The sequence below is a fragment of the Eubalaena glacialis genome, chromosome 13 (genome assembly GCF_028564815.1).
Source record: "Eubalaena glacialis isolate mEubGla1 chromosome 13, mEubGla1.1.hap2.+ XY, whole genome shotgun sequence".
Lineage (NCBI taxonomy): Eukaryota > Metazoa > Chordata > Mammalia > Artiodactyla > Balaenidae > Eubalaena > Eubalaena glacialis.
In genome coordinates this window covers 1,264,495-1,282,630 of record NC_083728.1, presented here as the reverse complement: position 1 = coordinate 1,282,630, position 18,136 = coordinate 1,264,495, and the positions used below count along the sequence as shown (strand labels likewise).

Genomic DNA, 18,136 nt, shown 5'->3' with positions numbered 1-18,136 from the left:
CTGAGCATAAGACCCCGATGGGGATCTCAGCCCGGGATCTGAGGCCTGATGGAAATGCATGATGGGTGGGGGAGGGTGCGTGACGCTCCAATGCTCATGTGGGGCAGGAGCCGTGGCCTTCTCAGGGTTCCCAAGGGCTCTGAGCCCCAAGGTCCCTCCAAGAATCCTCCAGGGGGAGAAGTGGCAGGGAAGGGAACTCCCTGGGGGCTGAGGGTCCCCAGCCGGGGGGAGAAGCCGACTGGAGCTGCCGCTTCGGCCCTCCTCCCCAGCAGGAGCTGTGAGCACCGGCCCCACGTGGGCACCCACTCGGTGGCTTGCTGAGCACGGCTGAGCTCGCGTCCAGCACTGACCAGTCCAGCGTGGAAGATGGAGCTGCAGGCGGCTTGGCGTGCGGGGTGGGAGCCATTTTCCCTGTGTGTGGGTGCTTTGGAAGAGTCAAAATAAAGTGTGGGTTTTCCCTGGATGGTGCGCAGCAGCCTCTGTTCCAGAACCACCAGCCCCCTCTCCACCACCTTGCCCCAAACGTCTGTCCCACCCCCTCCCCGCCTCGCCTCACCAGTAGGGCAGCACGGCCGGCTGGCCAGGCCCATTCCAGGCCATTCCCACCACCCCTTCCCCTTCCCCCTTTCCCTTGTTCTTATCTTTTCAGCATTTTAAGGACTTTTAGAATGGACTAGCCTTGGGCTGCTTCTGAAACTGAACTTGTAATTGTCCACCAAGGTCCTGCATGGTAGGGAAGGTGGTCTGGAGGGCAGGTTCCTTTCTATCCTCTACTTGTGGGCACCTTGGGATGCACTAGGACTATTGCATCCCGGAGGCTCGAACAGTGCCCTCTGCTTGTCACCAGGAAGCCCTTGCCTTGTGGGCTCCTGGGCAAGCCCAGCCCTCACCCGGCGGTCCCACCGGCCGCAGCACCTGGGGCCCTAACCCTAACTCCCACCGCGCTCAGGTGGAGGTCACCATGGGCTCACTGGACCCTCGTGGTGGGGTCACTCTTTCCCCGTCTTGCAGGCTCCTTGGCCAGCCCCCCTCCCGCCCCAGCATGGGTGTGTGCAGTCCCTGGGGGTCTGGCTGCCCTGGGGAGGGCATCTGAGGGGCGGGGCTCCTTGGCCAGCAGCCCCAGGCCTGCTGCAGATGGAGTGCATTCCCAGCGCTACCGGAGGCCAGGGGTGAGGTTTTCTCTCGTGTCATTTTTTTTTTAGAAAAAGGAAACAACAAACTCTTTAGAAGTTGCAGCCGTCCCCGGCCTGGCTCTGGCCCCGCTGCCCTGGCTCACGTCCAGTCACCAGACCCTGGGGGCGCCTGCAGGGCCACGGGGGCAGGAAGGTCCGCTGCCTGGAGGCTCCTCACCGTCCGCGTGGGTCACCGAAGCTGGAGGTCGCGGGGGGGAATGGGTGCTCTTCACCTATGCCGCTGGCCGGCCTGCGGGGCGAGGTGGGGGTGGGCAGGGGCAGAGAAGCCGGAAGGAAGGCGCAGTCAGCGGTCAGCGGGGGCTGCTGTGCCCTCGTCCCTTGGAGAGCAAATGGGACAAAATCCAAGAAGGGGAGGGCTTCCTGGCCTTTGGAAAAGGGCAGGGAGGGGCTGGGCTTCTGCGAGGCCGCGTCAGGACCGGGGCTCCCCACACAGGCAGCTGTGGGCCTTGTCCCTGCAGAGCTGACTCTGGCCGCAGACATCTCGTAGGGGTTTGAGCCAGGGGGCTGGGAGCGGAGTGAGGGGCTCACCCTAGGTCCTTCTGGCCGCCCAGCTCCATGGCCAGGGGGAAAGCCCAGAGGCGTGTCCAGCCTGGCCAGTTCTCCCAGCCTGTGTGCCCGGGTCATCAACTCCCACATACCCTGTCCTGGCTCAGGGGTCTGAGCGAGCCCTCTCCCCCATCACGGGAGCTGGACGCCTGCTACCTCTGATGGCCCTTAGCTGACGTGGGGCCTCACTTATAGGGTAGAAGGGCTGGGGGGCTACCAAGAGGGCCAGAGTCCCCAGGGATGGCCACAGGTGGGGCCCTGAAGGGCAGGCTTGACTCTGAGGGCCTGGGTGAGACGGAGGAAGCACAGCTCTACCAGGAGAAGGACCACAGCCATCTCTGCTGACCCCGACTTTCAGGATTCCATGTGGGCCAGGGCCCGTGGCAAAGGCCGCTTCGGAGGAGGGGGGCCAGTGGCCCAGGCACCCCCACTGAGGCCTGGGGTGGTCAGGGCCGTGGACACTGCTTTTCAAGAGGGAAGAAGTCTGATCCTCCAAAGGTAGGAAACCAACTCCTCAAATTTCCTGCCACCGTGAGACCCAGAAAATCGCCCTATCGCTCTCCTGGGTGGTGGCCTCTCAGCGTCCCCTCAGCCCCGACTCCCACAGACTCTGCTGGGCACGGGGGCAGAGCCTCTGCACCCCACACCTGGCCCAAAGCCGGCACAGAGCAAGTGGGAAAGTGGGGGATGGACAGACAGATGGATGATGGATGGACAGGCAGACAGACGCCTGGTGAGGTTTCCCCAAGGAGAGGAGCCTGGCGGCTATGCTACCTGGATTGGCCAGGCCAGCGGGGCCAGCTCTGCGGCCGTGCTTACAGGCATGCCTGCTCGAACGAGAGGCTGGAAGGCTTTTCACTGACATGGCAGAGAGGAAACGGGTCAAATCCACCAATGAAATCAACTGAAAGAAACCAAGACCCAAATAAAACAAACCCAAACAATGGACAGGACGGCAGAGTGGAGAACGTTCCCAAGTGCAAACACTCAGGCGGTGACGCAGAGGTGGGAGGGGCCGCGGGCTGCCCAGACTGGAGAGCAGAGGGTGAATTCCCGCTGGGTGCAAAGCTTCCAAGGATGCTGGCGCTCTCAGCGGGGGGCTGCCCCGTGCCCTGCCGGGCTGTCCCAATCACAGCGCCTCAAAGCTGTGTCTGCACAGCACATGGGCGGCCGGGGCTTGCTGGGCAAAGCTAACGCATTTCTGAATCCCAGGGCTGGCTCCCGTCCTAAAACGTTTTAACGTAACCAATACAGGAAGCCCCTTCTGTTTCCTCCCAGCCGGCTGTGGGCTGAGTGATGGTTTGGGGCCACCCAGCACCAGGACCGAGGGTAGCTGGGGGCTGGTCCAGGACTGAGTCTGGTCTCTGAAGGACACGTGGGCCGCCTACCCCATGGCCACCTGACCTCTGGGAACAGAGGCTCTGAATTCTGATTCAGATCCCAGGGAAGGTTCTGCCCACAGGAGCTGTGGGCCCCCTGGGTGCGCCCAGCCCCGGCTTACCCTGGCGAGACCCCGTCAGAGCCTGGGGTGGTCAGGGCTGGCGAGGGCACCCGAGTGTTGATGCTGCAAATCAGAGGAAAAGTCAAGAGGGCTCACGGGAGGGGGATGTGCGAACTCTCCTCAGATGCGTCCCCGCTAGCACTGGGCCTGAAGGTGGGCCGGTTCCCAGCTGCAAGGGGGCATGGGGCGGGGGGACTTTCCTCTGTAGGTCAGAGCTCAGTCTTCCGCCTGTGACACCTGTGGGGATCGTGGGGGGCAGCCCCGCAGCACAGGAGCCCTCAGACTGGAGGAGCTGGGGGTGCACTGACCCCTGGTGCCCACAGCCCAGGGCCTCCCCTGTCTCTGCTCAGGCCAGGACCTCCGTGGCAGGGGGACCCATTTAAGAGGCCAGGTCTCGGGCCTCTGTGGCCAGCCCTCAGCTTCTCTTTCCCTCCCCCACTGCCTGATGGGGCCAGCAGGTCACTAACAGCATTCTGCAGGAGGCTGGTGGTCGCACACTTACAGCTGTCCTCCTCCTCGGTGACAACGCTGACCACATGGCAGGCACAGACGAAGCCCACAAGCTGAAAGACATGGAGAGGTCACTCAGGGTGAGGCCCCGGGAGCCACAGAAGCATCATCGTGGGACATGGGCCCCAGCGCGTCCTAACCACGCAGCCACTGCCCCTCCTGGCCTCGGTGTCCTTGTCTGTAACACTGATCAAGGGGAGTGATCTGCCAGCCTCCTTAGCTCTGGAGTTCCAGGCAGCGTCCACTCCCCAGTGGGGCTGACCAAGCCCCTGCTTGAAGGGGGGATGAGATGCAGAGAGAAGCCCTGGGAGACACACGACTGCAGCCTGGAGGTCCCCCATGCTGACCGTGCCCCCACAGGCTGACACCCCTGTCACAGCCAAGCCATCCTCCCCAGCACCTCTCGCCGTAAGCAGACAACTGCCAGGTTTCTCCCCCTTGGGAAGCCATGGTAGAGAAGCTTCGAGCCAGCCAAGCTGATGGTTTGCATGGCAGTGCAGGGCAGACAGACCGAGGACTTGGTGCAGCGGGCAGTTCTGGGCAGAGTGGACGGGGCTGGCTGGCGTTGAGGGCTTGGCCTGGCAGACGTTCATTAGCCAGGCTCCGCAGAGGGTGCTCGGACTTCAGGGCAAAGAGGACAGGCCTGCATGAAACCCCCACAGACGCCCGGGCGCCGGGGCCACTGCAGCAGAAAGGGCTCCGGCTGAGACGGGGCGAGGCCGGCACTGCCCACAGCCCGGGTGATGGTAAGCACGGGGGAGGGGGGAGTTACTCCATGCATGGTGTTTACTGCATCCTCTTTGATGAGAACGAGGGGCCCAGCCATGACCCTCTGCTGGGGCTGACAGACAACGCACAGGGCGGCCCGGAGTGGGCAGCAAAATGCATCTTGAAGCCACAGGGTCCCGTGGAAGGCCCACAGCCCCGTGTGCTCGCAGGTCCCCTGGAGGGGCAGCCCCGCCCCAGCTCATCCGGGAGGGGCGCCTCTTCCACAGAAGCTGGAAACCTGAGAGGTGGCCCAGGACTGCGAAGTCATGCCCTCTGGCCTCTCTCTGCCCTGTAGGTCAGCCTTGCATCTTCTGGGGCGTCACCTATTGTCTTTGGTCACCCCCATAGCAAGCAGTGGTCTCGACCCCGAGGACATAGCACAGAGTGAGGTTCCAGTAGTGGTGGGTCAGAGGTGCCCCACCTGCCCCCGCAGGCGCTCCCTCCACATTCCCCACCCTGCATGGTGTGGCCGGTGTCCACCAGCGCCCTCCCATGGGGAGCCCAGCAGGAAACTGGAGGGAGGGGGGAGGGGAGAAGAAGGGCTCGTATCCCCCAGCCCCTTCTCTGCCAGCACAACTCCCCCCCACCTCCCTTCAGGCCGGGGTGCCGACAGCTCAGCCATGAGCCCCAGGGGAGGGGGATATCCCGTGGGGTCCCCAACGTGGCACCTACGCTTAGAACAGCCCCTTCACCTGCCCCCGGGAATTAACCTAAGCCGAGTGCATCATCACTGGCTGGGGCCCTGACTGATCCGGGGAATAAGCAGAAAAGATGTTTCATGGGGGGAACCTGCCATGGAGGAGCTGCAGCGGGTCTTCTGAGAGAGGGTGGTGGGGTCTGTGGGGCAACCACAGCCGGGGCGGGGGGCGGGGGACAGGAAGCCAGCCAGCGGTGCCGCTTCAGGGGCAAAGGGCCACGGGAAGGAGAGACTGGCCTCCCATCAGCAGTGGCAAGACCTCAGGGGGGTTACTTTCACCAAAGAACAAGCCCAACAGCCTCCCCTGACGCCCCATATGCCTTGAAGGAGGAGATGGAGCTGGAAGGGCTCAGAAGCCCATCCTGCCAGGCTGCAGGTCAGGGGCCTCCTCTGTGCCGGTCTCCTTGCCATTGAAAGGCAAACCTGAGCCGCCTCCCAACGCCCGAGAGCTGGCCAAGGTGCTGAAAACTCCTCCGCAGCCCTGCTCCTCCGCGGTGGGCGGGGCGCTGGGGGAGGCCGCCCCACCTGCCACACCTCTGCCCTCCCACCGCCCCTCCCATGCCCCTCGGGATCCGGCCCAGCTCCTCCGCGAGGCTCTCAGACCTGCCCGCCCCGCCCCCCAGCACCGGCCGACTGTGCAGGCAAGGGTCTGCTGCTCCTGGACCCTCAAAAGCAATCAGCAGAGGGCTGACTGGTATTTAGAAGCCGGCATTCCACTGAAGACCTACTGTATAACACAGGGAACTCTACTCGATATTGTGTAATAACCCATACGGGAAAAGAATCTGAAAAAGAATGGATATATGTATACGTATAACTGAACCACTTTGCTCTACACCTAAAACGGACACAGTGTTGTAAGTCAAATATACCCCAATATAAAATAAAAATTATATTAAAAAAAAAGAAACCCCCGTCCCTGGGGATGAAGGATAAAAGTGAGGAGTCTCTGTCTCTGCCATCACGCGCAGTCAGAAACGCCCAGGAGAATCTTCCTTTGTTCTTTTCCAGCTTCCTTCCTGTTGCCTTTTCACAGATTCTGTACGTGATTTCAGAAGCTCTGACCTGTATCCTTGGCAGGCGATTCTTTCTCCTTTCGAGGAATGCACCCAGGTTCCCAAGTATTTTGGGAAAACCAGAGCCCTCTTTTTGCCTCAGTGAATGAGCCATGGTGGGAGAGAGAATGTCCCAGCACCCGAGGGACGGGCAGCACCCAGATGCCCCAAAGTCTGGATTTCTGCAGGACCTGTGAGAGCAGGAGGGGAGGGAGCCCTGGGAGCTCGAGAGGCACCCGAACTGTCACGTTTTTTCTGCCAGGGAAGGCCCTAGACCTGGCATTCAGTTTCCAACGTCAGCTGTTAGCGCAGAGCATCCGTGCTATAAACCCAGCATCCCCCCCGACACGGTGCTGTTGGCCTGCGTGCACCCAAGCAGTCAGGAGCCTCCAGGTCTGACCAGTGCCCTCCAGTGGCTGCACCCATCCTGCCCGAGCCCTGGAGTCAGCCGGGGCTGCCAGGCACTGGCCCAGCCCGCTCCGGCCCTTCCCGTCTGACCACTTCTCTGGAGCTGCAGACAAAATACCCCATGCTCGACTAAGTTGGAATTTCAGATACAGAATGAAACCATTTTTAGTGTAAGTATGTCCCAAACATGGCATGGAACACGCTTACACTAAAACTTGCTGTTTATCTGAAATTCAAATTTCACTGGGCATCCTGTATTTTTACTGGCGGAATCTACACCCCTCTCTATGCCGCAGGAGCAGAAAGAGGCCAGCGTGCAGGCCAGGCTGCGTCTCCCCCACCCTGGCCCCCACGGTCGGATTGTCAGGTATGGAAACAGACCCTCTGACTTGGAGGAGGCTGTGGAGGAGCTCCCCAGGGCTCCTCCCCTGCCACGCTGCCTCCAGGGTGGGGGGGGGGGTGGGACTGCAGGAGCCTTCACCTTGATCCCCCTCACGGAGGGTCCTACCCGCCGGCCCGACCCTACTGCATCATGAGAAGCTTCAGGTTCTGTCCCCTCGGTTCATCCTCACGCCAGCCCTGGGGTTGGAATTGGTTCTGAGCCCACTTTGCGGAGCGGGTGGCCCAGGCCACACAGGTGGGGGTGGTGGTGCGGTTCCTTAACCTCTCGGCAGGGATGGTGTGAAGAGGACCTCCTCTGCCTCCACAGGAAAGGCTGAGACCTGGTCCCACAGCAGGATGAGCCCCTCCCCCCGCCCCCACCTCCCCTCCCCTGCATTCACCGCCACCAGGATCTGCAGGGCGCTGTGCAGGGCCTCCACGTAGCCATGCTCCAGGGTGCAGCCGATGCCTGGCACCAGGGCCTGGCTGTCCGGGGCACCCAGGCTGGCCGCCGGCTCCTTGTGCACGCAGCCCGGGCCATGCTCATGCCACCAGGAGTGGTGCCGGGAGAGGCTGAAGGTCAGGAGCCCGCTGTCCTGGGGGAGGGGTGGGGGGTGGGTGGGACCAGGTCAGCACCAGGGACAGAGCCAAACCCCACCCACTGCATCCCAGATGGGCTCCCTGAGAAGGGCAAGGGGTACTCTGCCCTCCCGCCTCCCCTGCCCTGGCCCCTTGGGCTCCAGCCGTCAGGAGCAGGGGGCACCAAGGCCCTCCCAGTCATTCTCTTGCAGGGAAGGCCTCCCTGTGCTTGCCATGGGCCCCTGGCTCACACCCCGTCCTCCAGGAAGGCCTCCCCGCCCAGGACAGACCCCCAGGACACACTCTAACGGTGCCCTGGGCCCCTCCTTCGCATCTCAGGCCAACGCTGCCATTTCAGGTGTGTCTGAACTAACCTCTGTCTCCCCCACTGCTGCCCAGGTGTGGTCCCAGGAAGCAGGGGCCATCTGCCCCACTGCCCACCCGTGCCACCCCACTCCTGGCTCTTAGACTCCCCTCTGAGCTTTGGGCAAAGATGAAATAAAGTACTTTGTGTGAAGTGCCTGAATCAGCTGCATAGGTAGGCTTTGCTCACACTGATGCTCCCAGCAGAACATGGCTTGGATGAGGTGTCCCCTCCCCTGCAGGGGGGACCTGGGGACTTTATCAGCGTTTGAAGGAGCAGCCTAGAGGGTGGGCAGGAGGACGGCATCCCCTCTGCCTGGCCGCCCCGGCGGTGTTCCCACCTGCACCCTTCTGCAAAGGCTGGTCTCTCTGCTCCTGCTCCCCAGCCCTGACTCTCCTTCCAGGTGCTGCCCAGGTTCCAGGCCCCCTCCTCCAGGAAGCCTTCCCTGGTGCATCTACTCCCAGCTGGAGACCACCTGCCAACCAATGCCCACAGCCCCTCATCCATCCATCAGATCACTGATCTTTCCCCAAAACTTTACTGAGTTGCTGCTATGGGCCGGGACTGTTCAGGGTGCGAGGGACAGAACCATGAACAGACCCAGCCTCTGCCACCATTGGGGAGCCGCGCGATAAACAAGCAAACACATCCAGTGCCCCCGGGCCCTCGCCAAGATCCCCTCCGTTTGCGTGAATTTCCCATGACTTAACTCACCTTTGAGAGGCCCCCCCACTTCCAAATAGAAGCAGATAATGAAGACGTTCCAGGTGACCCAGGCGGCCGCCCACACTGCGTACTGTGGAGACAAGAGAGGGCGGGGGAGGGGGTGGGGGGAGGGAATGTAACTTTGCATCTCCCCCTTGGAGGACAAGGCCTCTGCAGGGTGGGGGGCTCTGCTCCCCAAGTCTGGAGCCCAGGATGCTCCGTTTGGAGGAGGGCGCCCCTGAGCCCACCGGGAAGAGGTCCCACACTGTGCCAAAAGGGTGACAGGGCTCCTGCCCCCGCGGGGCCAGGGAACACCTAGGAGATGGGGAACAGCGGGCTGGAGGGAGCCAGCACAGAGCACACTTTCCGAGCTTGGTGTCCTGGCCCAGAGGTGCCCGTGAGCCATGCCACATGAACCAATGACGAGCAAGGGCAGAGCACCCCCAAAACCCACCCCAAAGATCGCCCCCGAGAGCTGCTTGCAGCGGGGAGGGCTGCCAGCTGGCACCTGCTTTCGTCAAGTTTTACTGAGACGCAGCCCCGCCCATTGTGCGGCACCGCTCAGGCTGGGTCTGGGCCATGACAGGGCTGAGAACCTTCCATGAGACTGTGGGGTCTTTACAGGAGGGTCTGCTGCAAACCTGATCCAGACCAATTATTTTGATCTGCACTGAATGAAAATGCTACTCTGCTCGGAGCAAAACTTTCTGCACATCGTTTGAGCTTCTCCAGAGGCAGGACAGTCGGGGGCATGGGACCACGGGCAGGAAGGGGGTGCTGAGACATGCTGGGCTCCAGTTCCGCCTCGGGCCCCTGGCAGGTGCTCTGCGGCTCAGTTTCCCAGAAGCAACCCTGAAGCCACAATTTCCAGGTCAGAACTCAGATGTCCAGGCTGTGGGAAGGTCTGAGCCTGGGGGTCTGTGCGGCTGAGATCCTGGCCTTTCCAGGTTTTCTGATGGCTTCCAGGACAATACTGTCACTGAAGCCCCCCATGCCGGTCATCCCGGCCCCCCTGCCCGCAGGAGAAGGGCCGGAGCAGAGCGGACTCACCACCACGATGTAGCGAGGCCGGTACTGGATGGTGCCGAAGAGCCCCAGGATGACCACGACAATGTGGGTGAAGGTGGCCAGGATGGGCGCCCACTGGTAGCCCAGGAAGTCGAACACTTGCCGCTCCAGGGCGGTGACCTAGGAGCAGGGCAGGCATGTGAGGGGCGGCGGACCCCTGGGAGCCCCAGGTTCCGCTCGTGCCTGATCACCACCATCCAGCGCCCACTGTGGTCTCGGCTCTTCAACAAAAATATCCAAACAAGTCGACGGGCCTGGAAGCATCACCATTGGGGTGCCCCTCCTGGAACAAGCCCCCGCCCTCAGCTTCCTCACCTGCAGAACGGGAACACGGGGGCTGCTCTAACTTCGGGGGCTGCAGGGCCAAACAGCAAACGTGGGGCAGGAAGGTCGACTGGGACACTGGGCTCCTTGGGCCCCCAGATCAGCACCCTCCCCATCTGCGGGGCTCTCTCACAGCTTTGGGGCCTCTCCTTCCAGGACGTTCCCACCCCCCCCTGCTCTGTGGACACCAACCCTGCAGGCTCGGCCGACAGAGGACCAACGCCAGGGAATCAGATATGCCTAAGAAACCTGTCGTTTTATACGCAGGGGAGACGGACCAGATCTGAGCTCGGTCATGACTTCAGAAAGCATTCCGTCATTCACTCAGTCATTCCCTCACACATTCATTCACTCATCATGTTTGTGGGGCCAAGCTCATCACCAGGAGAAAGTACGACCGACGCCACTGCACCCCAGATGCCATCCCATCGGTGCTCACGGCAAGGAAGGTGCGGCGAACAAGGGCAGAGAGGACCAGCACATCCCGGAAGGACGGTGGCAGAGAAAGGACAGCAAATCAGCACGGCCCATGGCTGCACTCCACAATGTCCCCGTGGGCCCACTGTGTGTCCAGCACTCATTGCCACTGGGAGGGCTGCAGAGGTGAGAGAGCCATCTGGACCCAGAGCAGGTGGGGTCGGGGGCCGTCCGCTGAGCCCTGGGGTGGGGAGGACTCCGAAGGGTGGAGGAGGGAGGGGATCCCCTCCCAGCAGGCAGCCTCAGGCGGGCATTGGAGAAGCCAGACTTCTCACAGCCAGGCGGGCGAGGTCACCGCGTGCCCCTCCTCAGGACTGGATGGGCTGAGGCCAGCAGCAGCGGGGCTGGGACAGAGGGGAGTGGGCGGGACGGGGCAGCGAGGGGTAGCCTCCCTCCCACGTGGCCCCCGGCACTGAAGGACAGAGCCCAGCCAGGTGAGTCTTTGTGGACTGGCCCTGTGGTCACCAGGCCTGCTGGCCACAGAAGCCCCTACTGCAGCCAGGGTGCTCGGCCCTCCCCTGAATCCCCCTCCTCTCCGCTGCTCCAGGCCTGTGTCCTGGAGCCCTCACGGGACCCCTGCCAGCCCCCAGGAAACAGCTGCTGTGGTGCGTCCTGGGCACTGCCCAGCCACTGTGGTTGGCCCGGACCAGGTAACAGCTATTTCCAAGAGGTCTCAGGGAGGCGGCATTCCAAGCATGTCCTGCGCGGGGCTGGGGTCTGCCCTAGAAGACAGCTGGAGTGGGGAGTTGGGAGGCGAGAGCAGACCCACAACAGGGCATCACATCAGGCAATTTCCAGCGGGATGGCGTCCCACAGCAGAGTGGCCAGACAGGACCCCCAGGGAGAGGTGCCAGAATGCTCTTCCCCGACAGGAGGAGGCACACAGTAGGTACAGAGCCACGGCACAGAGTGGAGACCTTGGCAGTGAACTGGGCCAGCTTCAGGGCACGAGGATGAGCAGTCATTAAGCCCCCTCCCCAGTCCGCTGGACTGTGTCCAGGGAAGCCTGTTCCCTGGCGGGTGGGCGCCAGCAGCCCCCCCAGGCCTTTGGGGACACCCCACTTCAGGGATGCCCATGCCCTTTAGACAAAGTCTGAGCTCCCCGCTGGGCTCGGGCCCTGCCATCCGCTCCTCCCCCCCCCGCAACAGACCCTCACTGCCGCGTCCCCGAGACCCCGCATCTCTCAACTCCCGGAGCCACACTCCTGCCTCACCTGGGTCCTCCGCGTGCAGTTGTCTCTGCGGGAGCCCCACCACACGCACTTCTCCCCAGGTGCCTCGCATTCTCACACGCCTGCGACTCAGTCCACTCCATGTCAATGTCAGCAGCGCTGACCCGGGGCAGCAGGAGGGTCTGTCTGGCCGTCTGTCTACAGATGTCGCCTGGGCTAGGCCAGTGCCTAGCCCCGAACGAGCCTCCTCGCCCATCAGGGCTCAGCTGCCCCATCTCGGCGTGGCCCCCAGTGCCCAGAGGAGGCCTGCACATTGAAGCTCCTCAATTACACAGATTTTGGGCAAGGAGACAGGCATCTGAGGGCAGAGGGCCTGCCTCTGCTGCCTCACAAGAGCCCGGCCCCGCCTGACTGGACAGCCGCGGGCTGGTGGACTCGACCCCATGCTGGCAGTCTCCACGGAGGACAGCCACGTGGACCCTTGGCCGCAGAAGAGGGCAGGGAGGGTGGGTGGGCAAAGGTCCAAGGTGGTGCAAAAGGAGGGGGAGGGGCCACACGTGAACGGCCTACACTGTGGTGGGAAGCTCCGCGGAGCAGGGAAGAGACGCACATCCACACGCACACACGAGCACACACGTGCACACACACGCACACACGAGCACACACACACGCACACACGAGCACACACGTGCACGCACACAGCCCTCGGGGCAGAGCTGGCCAACAGCACCTGTTCTAGACACAGAATGAAATTTCAGTCTTAGCCCCAGGCCTCCCCTTGGTGCCCAGAAGCCCCTGACCAATGGGCAGGGACGCCTGCCCTGCTTGAACTCCTCTGGGGTGCCATGCACGGGGCAGGGAGGCGGAGTGAGGGTGCCCCAGATCCCCTTCCTACCCCACTCCCACCCATCACCGGCTGCCGGCACTGTCCTGTGAGGCCCAGACTCAGGGCCAGCCTGGCTGTGCATCCCTGCTGAAGTCTCTCCAAGTCTGGGGATGGCCCCCAGCGTCTGCTTGCCAGAGAGACCCCGCAGCTGGCAGGTGGGCCGGCACGGGTGGGGCTGGTGGGCACGTCTTTTTCATTTCTAAGCCAAGGTACCGGAAGGCTCAGCTCTCTGCAGTGCCCCCGTGGCCTGCTCACTGGTCCCAAACCCCTCGCTGGGCCCTGGCTCCCATCAGAGCCAGGGCCCAGCCTGGGAAAGGGCCTCAGGGTGCTGCAGCTGGCTCAGAGCGGGCAAAGGTCACGCTATTCTTCAGGGAGAAGGCTTTGAGATGTTCAGGCCTTTGTCCCATAGCTGGGTAACAAGAAAACTCTCACGCTTGTCAAAAAGAGAAAAGAAAGCAGAGGACTCCCCACACGGCTTCCCCCTCGGCTCCCCCACCCCGCCCCCCACAGTGACCAGAGCAGTGGGCGGCGTCAAACCTCTTCCTACTCCGCTGCCCCCTGCACCCGGCAGAGGAGGGACAGGTGCACGGCCGGGACAGAAGGTCTTTTGCAGCTGTCCGCTGCCCTTAGCCGTGGCCACTGGCCGCGTGGGGACATAGCTCCGTCCCGGCCCTAAGGCTCGCCTGGCTGAGACTAAAGAGTCTGCAGGAAGCCCCCATCCAGGGAAACCCTGCTGCCCTCCAGCCTAGATAGCCCTTCCCCCACAGCTGCAGCCAGACCTCCAGAGGCCTGTGGCGGGCCCATCTGTGTACCGTCCACCAAAAGACAGTGAGTGACACCGCTGCTCCAAGGCCCGGGATAGCTCCCTATTGCCAGTGGAACAGCCCCTGGGCCCTCATGCCTTCTGCAGGCCCGGGCTCTCTCTCAGCCTTATCTGTCCAGCAGAACCCCCAGACCGCCCACCTCCCTCCTCACTCCCCACCAGCCCTGCCCCTCGCTTCCTCAGCACTGAGCTTGCTCCACAGGGAAGCTCCAGCAGCTCCTTCCTTCCTCCAGGTGGGCCTGTGTATCTCTGCCCCCTGCCAGCCTGGACAGAAGCCCTGCCCCCAGGCAAAGGACAGGACCCGCATCCGTGCATGGCCGTGGGTGCAGGAGGACTTCTTACTCACAGCCTCTTTTTTTTTTTTTTTTTTTTATAGTTACCAGGCATTGCCCTAATTGCTTTTTTTTTTTTAATTTATTTTTGGCTGTGTTGGGTCTTTGTTGCTGTGCGCGGGCTTTCTCTAGTTGCAGCGAGCGGGGGCACTCTTCCTTGTGGTGTGCGGGCCTCTCATTGCGGTGGCTTCCCTTGTCGTGGAGCACGGGCTCCAGGAGCGCGGGATTCAGTAGTTGTGGCTCGCGGGCTCTAGAGTGTGGGCTCAGTAGTTGTGGTACACAGGCCCAGTTGCTCCGCGGCATGTGGGATCTTCCTGGACCAGAGCTCGAACCCGTGTCCCCTGCGTTGGCAAGTGGATTCCTAACCACTGCGCCACCAGGGAAGCCCCTCACAGCCTCTTTGAAGCAAGCCCCTTCCTCCTCCGTGGCCCTCTAGCTCCAGAGAAAGCACCCTGCCAGCTGAGCTAGGAGCACACCCAGGGATCTTGGACAAAGCAGCATTTCCCTTTTAAGACCAGAGACCCAGGGGCTCACCAGCATCTCCTCCCCAGCCCAGGGGCCTCCACCTTTGTTTAGCGCCCTCCCCTTAGGCAGCAGGAGCTCCTGAAGCTCCAAAGGCAGAACTGAAACTTGGCAGAGGGATGCCCAAGTCCTCCAACAAAGCTCTGCATCCAGAGGGCCCAGCTCTGCATCCTGGCCCGGACACAAAAGACAAGGAAGCAGAGCCCTGTGCACAGGCTCAACCTTCTTCTCCACTCCGGACTCTCCAGGCCAGCGCAAAAGGGAGGGGCCTCCTCCTCCAGCTTGGGGGCGTCAGGGGTGGGCACGGCGGGGCTCACACACCCCTACACAGACACACCGGCAGACATGCAGACAGACACACACTCCCAAATTCACAAGCACCCTGGCCGCCAGGGGCTGTCAGGGCTCAGAAACTGGACTCCACCGCTCACTCATTGCCTAGTGCTGGCTTCGGAAAGGGAGCACACACAAACACACACACGCACACACCCTCGCAACGCTCTTTGCGCGCGCACCCGGGGCCACACATACCTTCCGACACGCGTGGACACCGCGCGCAGCGGCGCCCCTTCCCCGCCGCGCGCACAGGACTTGGAGATCGCGGGGCCCGGCGCTCCCGCGGAGAGGATTTTGTTCCGCGATAGGCACTTCCAACGGCTCCCCAGTACCTGCCCCGTCGCTCCGGACCCCGCGGCCGCCCCGCACTGCGCCCGCAGCCCGGACTCCGCGCGCGCTCACACGGCGGGGCGCGCCGGGGCGCACGGAGGGGCCGTAGGGGTCGCACATAGGGCGCTGGCTTCCCACCCCACCCGGACGGCGGGGAACTTCGGCCGCAGAAGCGCGCGGGTCCGAGCCATGCCCAGTCGGGAGCCCCCAGAGGCTATCGCGGACCCAGCGGGCAGGGCTGAGTGTGGGGGACGGCGTCCGGCTCCCCCAGTGCGCTGGGACTGCCGGGCCCGAGGAGGGGTCGCCGCTCACCAGCTGGAAAGTGCAGAGGAAGATGAGCGCGCAGCGGCCGGAGCAGCAGCCCATGGTTCCGGCCCGGCCAGCGGGTGCCGCCCCTACGAGTCTGGACCAGGTGCCACCAGCGCGCTGGACGCCGGGCGCCTGGGCCCGCAGCCCCCGCCCCGCACTCCCCCCCATTCCCGCCCCCCCAGCCCCCGCCCCCGGCCCCGCCCCACTCTGCAGCGTCCCTCCCCCCCATTGCCGGGCTCCGCCCTGCCCGGCCCGCGATCCCAAGTCCCCGAAGTCCCTGCCCCCCCCCCCCCCCCGCCCCCCGCTGCAGCCCCGCCCCCGCCCCACAGACTCGAGATCGCGGCCGGCCAGTTCCCACCCCGAAGCCCCAGCCAGTCCTCTGTCCCGCCCTGCTCGGCAGCCCCGGGTCCCCCAGCCCAGCCCAGCCCCGCCCCTCCGAATAACAGCTGCGCAGCGTCTCTCTCCCTCTCCAGCCCGACTCGCAGCCTCTGGGGGCTTGGGCCAGCTGGGGAGGGGGCTCGGGACCCCTTCTTAAAGGGGCGATGGCGCGGCTTGTCAGGCGGTGTGGAGCTGGAGGGGCCGCGCGGTGGCCCCAGGACAGACCCGGAGCTGCTGCAGACCTGCCCCATAGAGTCCAGGATAACCCCCAGGATATCCTACCCCCGACCCCGCACCCCGCACCTCCTGCGCTTGCCCCGGGCTCTCTCTCGTGTGACCCACCCACCCCACCTCCTTCCTAATGGGGCCCCAGGCGCACTCCCTCCCTGAGGCATCCTGGACTAGGTCAGGAGCTCAGAGTTCCCCCTGCTGGGGGTGAGGACTCCGGAGTAGGAGGAGGGGCGGGCGAGCCTACCAGGAGCTCACCTGCCCAGGCACTGCGGAGGGGCGGGGCGGGGGCGGGTCCTGCAGGCCAGGCCAGGGTCAGGCCTGAGGGGGAGGGTCCCTGGGAGACCCTGGGTTGTAGGCAGCCTTGGGGCACGGGACCTGTGCTTGGTGGAGGGAGGACTAGATGAAGACCTCCATGCGCAGAGGTGTGGAGGTGGGACTGAGCAAGATGTAGGGCAGATGGTGGGAGCGAGGCAGGCAAGGTGGGGGCCAGAGCTGTGGGCACAAGCTGGCTTGGGCTTTACCCCACTGGTCATAGGGAGTCGCTGGGTTCTATATCAGGGTGAGCCATGGTCAAGTGAGTCTCGTGCTGGGATGCAGGCTGTGGCCCTGGTCAGACCCCGGGGGGAGCAGGACCCAAACAGAGTGGCCAGTGAGGGGCAGCCCAGCACGTGGCACTTCAGCCTTGGGCCGCAGGTCTTGGCTCCAGCTGTCCAGAACCAGAGGGTCCCAGCCCCGTGGTGACGGTGGTGACAGAGCGCCTCGTGACTAAGCAGCACCTCCAGGCAAGGGCACTTGCAGAGAGGTTGCTGGACGTTGGGTCCTTGGAGCTCTGGCCGCCCCATTATCACCAGCCCCCTTCCCAGAGGAGGGACCTGAGACCAATTTCCCATGGCAACCTCAATTCCTGACCCCACTCATGTGAGTTCACAAACTACCCAGAGTTTTCCCCTACGTGATTTTGGTTCCCCCGCATGCATTTGCCCACCTGTGCCAGGATGCATGGGCAATGGCTGTCACCATGCTGTCTGCAGACAGAAGCCACACAAGCACCTGAAAAGAGAAAAGCCATTCAGAACCACGAGAGACCACTTCACACCCACCAGGATGGCTGGAATCCACAGACAGACACAGCAAGTGCTGGCCAGGACTCAGAGAAACCAGATCCTGCACACACTGCTGGTAGGGGTGTAAAACGGTGCAGCCGCCATGGAGAACAGTCTGGCAGGTCCTCAGAGGTTAAATATGAAGTTACCATGGGACCCAGCAATTCTACTCCTAGATATTTACCCAAAAGAAACCAAAATGTCCACACAAGTGTTTCAGCGGCATTGTTTATAAGGGCCCAGAGCTGGAAACAACCCAAGCATCCCTGAATGGATGGATACATTTTAAAATGTGGTCCAGCCATACAATGGAGTGTATCCAGCTATAACAAAGTATCTAGTTACTGATACCTGCTGTGCCGAGAACAAACGTTGAAAATGTTATGCTGGGTGAAATAAGTCGTTGCAGGCCAGCCTCTCCTCCTCTTCAAAGCTGACGCCAGGTGGGGGTGGAACGGGGCTAGCCTCCCCTGCTGGCACCTCCTGGAGGCCTCCTGGGCATCACCCGTTCCAGAAGGATGGGTCCTGGTGGAGGGGTCGGGGGTCAACCAGAGCCACTCGGACACTGACCTGACGTGTGGGGCTCTGCACAGGGTCAGTGGCGTCCAAACACCTGGGGCATGCACGCTGTGTGGCCAGAAGGGACCCCTGGGTGCAGAGCCACCCGTTTTACATATGACAAGGCTATGACTCTCCCTAGGTCCCCTCTGGACTGTGAGATTTTACATAACACTGCACTTCATATTCCTTCTGGCTGAGGGTTACGGTTCTTGGAAGCTGAATGTTGCCAATTCTGCATTTTACATAGACCCCCAGATGGAACTCAGTGATCAGAGGCCCCCTTGCCTGAGCCAGATCGGGGCCGCAGGAGACTGCAGTGCTATGTGAGTCGTGAGCAGAGAAGAGAGGTGGGCTACCTCCAGGCCCCCAGCAGGCCGTCCCAGGAGCTGGGGGAGAGACGGCAGCCTGACACCTGGGCAACGCTGCCGGGTCACCAAGGTGAGGCCGGGAACGTCCACACTGCCCACAGCTGAGCACAGACAGCGAATCTGGAGGAAAGCCTGCCCCTGGGGTCTGCGGGCCGAGGTGGCACAGTCGGGGGAGGTGCCCCTGGTTTCCAGAGGGTGAAAGCTGGACG

At 62.9% G+C, this 18,136-nt stretch overlaps 1 protein-coding gene across 1 annotated transcript; it reads right to left on the bottom strand.

The window, feature by feature from the left end:
- Positions 1-1,223: 1,223 nt before the first annotated feature.
- On the bottom strand, positions 1,224-15,343 carry NKAIN4 (sodium/potassium transporting ATPase interacting 4). Its single transcript, XM_061208919.1, has 8 exons — positions 15,290-15,343; positions 9,758-9,895; positions 8,713-8,798; positions 7,461-7,650; positions 3,743-3,803; positions 2,567-2,643; positions 1,351-1,697; positions 1,224-1,302 (listed from the first exon to the last, which is right to left on the bottom strand). The coding sequence occupies exons 1-8, from the start codon at positions 15,341-15,343 to the stop codon at positions 1,224-1,226; spliced, it is 1,032 nt and encodes a 343-aa protein (XP_061064902.1).
- Positions 15,344-18,136: the final 2,793 nt, after the last annotated feature.

Coding starts and splice junctions, on each gene's coding strand:
- NKAIN4 (XM_061208919.1), bottom strand. CDS start 15,343: ATGGGCTGCTGCTCCGGCCGCTGCGCGCTCATCTTCCTCTGCACTTTC. Junction 3,804..7,460: donor CCCTGCAGATCCTGGTGGCG/GTGAATGCAGGG, acceptor CATGTCTTTCAG/CTTGTGGGCTTCGTCTGTGC. Junction 1,303..1,350: donor TTCGGTGACCCACGCGGACG/GTGAGGAGCCTC, acceptor GTGGCCCTGCAG/GCGCCCCCAGGGTCTGGTGA.